Raw genomic sequence first — 3513 nt, 5'->3', positions numbered from 1 at the left:
CTAATTTTTTTTCTATTTTTAGTTGCCCAGCTAATTATTTTCTATTTTTAGTAGAGACAGGGTCTCACTCTTGCTCAGGCTGGTCTCTAACTCCTGACCTCAAGTGATCCTCCCCACCTTGGCCTCCTAGAGTGCTAGGATTACAGGCATGAGCCGCAAAGATAGTCTATATTTTCTTCTAGAAAGTGTTGGTTTCAGTTTTTATATTTAGAGTTCCAATTTGACTTTATTTATGCATTTTATGCTTCCTGTTAATTCACTGGACAAATAAAATTTATTTAGCACCTTCTTAGTACCAGGTACTGATTTAGACACTTGGTATCCATTAGTAAACAAAAAAATAAAAATCTCTGTACTTATAAAATCTACATCCTAGGGGAAGTGACAAACAATAAATGAATAAGTAAATTATAGAGTATGATAAGACACGGTAAAGGATGATGGGGGGAAACGGAATACAGTAAAGTGAAGGGCAGTGAGAAGGTTTGCAATTTTAAGAAGGATGGTAAAAAGTAGGCCTCATTGAGAATATGTTATTTAAAGAATGACTTGAAGAAGATGAGGGAGTTAGCCTCCCTGCCAGGTATATGAGATAAGAGTGTCCTAGGTACAGAAAACAGCCAGGACAAAGGCCTTAGTGTGGGAGCATGTCTGCCATGTCTCAGGACCAGCCAGGAGGCCGTTGTAGTACAGACTAACAGTGAATAAGGTCATAGTGATATAGGAGGGCAGATTGTTTAGAATCTCATAGAACATTGTTAAGACTTTAGCTCTCTGAGTGACATGGAAAGCCAATTGAGGGTTCACCATACTTAATACATATTTTAAAACAACACATATGTATTCCTGAATATCACTTAGAGATTTCATATTATTGTTTCTTTAAATATGTGCTTAATAGATGTGAAAACATTTTTTTCCCAATAGATATGTTGAATATTGTAATGGTTTTCTTCTTTCAGAAAGATCCAGATTACCTGAAGCTATGGTTGGACAATTTTGTTTCTAGCTATGAACAATTCTTAGATGTTGACTTTGAAAAGCTGCCAACCAGGTATGTAGAAACACTAATTTCTTAACCTTGGATGAGTTTGTTCATTTTTGGCACAAAGATTTTATTGATGACATACTATCAAGGATGGCAATTATGCTACACTCTTGATAGTCCTGCATAACCTGTTCTCATGGCAGACGTCAAGAATTGATCACAGCAGTCTTTCTTGGTGATACTAGATCTGGCCTCTAGAAGCCTCTTTTCTACTTTAGTGACAGACTACCAACTGTGTGTCCTGCAGTTCACATTCTGACACTACCCAGTGTTAGCAGCGGATCCCACAAGTTAAGGGCAAAGTCCTCCACAAGACTGCGCTCACTTCAGATATCAGCCAGTAGTCTCAAGGGCCACCTATACTTTTGACCAACTGGCAACGAATTCAGGATTCCCACTCCCCCAACATCCCCAATCAGGTTCAGTAACTGCGGGGAGGTAGCTAAGCTCCCAGCAAAAAACCGGGTCCCTTTGGTAGAGTCACAAAGCATAAGAAAATAATAGAGAAAAATGGAAAATAAAACAACTAAAAGAATACACAGAGACAAAGATATCGTTTTATAAGTTTATGAAGATTATAGGCAAAGCGGGATCTCAGGGGGCCTAGACCTTCTCTGTGGGTCTCAAAAAGCCCCGAATGAGGTCTTACATGGTAACTTATAGGGAATAGTGATTAATTGCCAGGGGTAACAGATTTACATAACAACAGGTAGTTCCTCTCAGGTTAACAGATTTTCAAAAGACTTCTACAGATCCTTTAACTAATTCTATCTACGTGAACAAATGGTTACAAAATCTTTCAAAGATTAACTTCTAAGTTCTAAGGTAAATTTATCACTTAACAGAGGGATTAAACAGAGATATGTTGGCTCCATGTTTATTAGGTTATTGTGAATGGAGACAGGTAGTCTAGAGTGTTTAAACAAGAGCTTTGCTTGTAGCCATTTGGGCAGCCGTCTGTTCCGGGGGGCACTCCATTGTCAGCTCTCATCCTGTAGTTTTTAACAGATTTGCTTTGCTTTACAAAGCAAATCCAAACCTTTAGGTCTGAGAAACACGGCGCCTTGTGGGATACAGCCGCTACTGTCTTTCAGAGACACCTTTTCAAGTGTAACAGCATTTGAAATGCAAACCAACACGTTCACATATTCCTTCAGGGCAAAGCTCTGAAAAACTCCTAAGACAAATCCTGTCTGCAAACACATCTATATTAATTCATGGAGCAACAAATAACTTACTGCACTGACTCTAGGAACTCACCGAAAACACACACTTATGATTACACCTTTATTATAAAGGATACATATAGGACAAAGTCTGGAAGGGTTCTGAATGCAGAACCTCCATGCCCCATCCCCATCGAGTCAGGGCACACTGCCCTTCCTAAACGTCAGCATGTTTACTAATCAGGAAGCTCTTCAAGCTTTGGGGTCCAGAGTTATGTTGGGGTCTTATTACATTATTGAGCACGTGGTTGAGCACATTCTCCAGCCCCTCTCCCTTCCCAGGAGGATGGGGTGGGTGTGAGGTTGAAAGTTCTAACCCTCTAATTAGTGCTTGGTCTTTCTGATGTGATCATTCCCTCTATTGAAGGGCCCACCATGAGTTACTTCATTTGCATGGACTCAGATATAGTCCAAAGGGGCTTGTTATGAATAACAAAAGATACTCCTGTCACTCAGAAAATTCCAAGAGTTTTTGAAGCTCTGTGCCAGGAAACTGGGACAAAGACCAGATATATATTCTTTATTATATCATAGCCATGTGAGGTGAAACTTATTTCCATTCCTGATCTTAGAGTATGACCTTAGAAAACATCTTAGAGGAGGTGAAGTATTTAGTTTTTTAAAAACTAGAATTTTTCCCCCATAATATGAGAAAAAAATTAATGGAAAAGTACAAGTCTTTTCTTCCATTCCTCTACCCACCACCATTTCCATACTTTCACACCATTTCCCAGGCTCACTTCCCAGATAAAGTTTTTTTTCTATATTTTAAGCTATCTTAAAGACCTAGTAGTTTTTAGTTAAAAGAGGTTAGCTGGGGTAAAAAACAGGAGAAATGGGGAGAGACATTTTGCTACAAAAGGAGCTCCAGTTATATTTTGAGGGGAGAAAGGAATGGATGCTGGTTGATGATCAGAAAGAGTATCTGGAGAATTAAAAATCTGCAAGGAGGAAAGTATTTGCTATTTGGGAATGAAGGTAGGCATTCAGAGGGTAGGTACAGGAGAGTTGAGTCTGGAGAATCAAATTGGGGCAAGATCATTAAGTGCTATGCATGCAATGCTAAAGGACTTTGATTTTTTTATTATGGAAGATAAGAGTGCTACTGAAAATTTTTCTGTGTAGAATGTCATGATCAAGTTTGTTTTTCAAAAGTTACTTTGGTTGGATTGGAGAGGGTTGAGACTGAAGACAAGACGCCTAGTTAAGAGGTAATTATGGGCCGAGCGCGGTGGCTCA

General features: G+C 39.1%; 1 protein-coding gene across 1 annotated transcript in view; it reads left to right on the top strand.

Annotated features, from left to right (window-relative positions):
* Positions 1-944: 944 nt before the first annotated feature.
* NBEAL1 (neurobeachin-like 1) overlaps positions 945-3513 on the top strand; it is a 208658-nt gene continuing 206089 nt past the window's right edge. Inside the window, exon 1 of the mRNA XM_012655033.1 lies at positions 945-1054. Coding sequence (XP_012510487.1) covers positions 945-1054 — 110 coding nt within the window. The remainder of the gene's footprint in view (positions 1055-3513) is intronic.

This window comes from Propithecus coquereli, unplaced genomic scaffold (genome assembly GCF_000956105.1).
Source record: "Propithecus coquereli isolate 6110/MARCELLA unplaced genomic scaffold, Pcoq_1.0 Scaffold113, whole genome shotgun sequence".
NCBI classification, from domain to species: domain Eukaryota; kingdom Metazoa; phylum Chordata; class Mammalia; order Primates; family Indriidae; genus Propithecus; species Propithecus coquereli.
The sequence above is the reverse complement of the archived record's forward strand: the minus strand, read 5'-3'. Positions and strand labels throughout refer to the sequence as shown.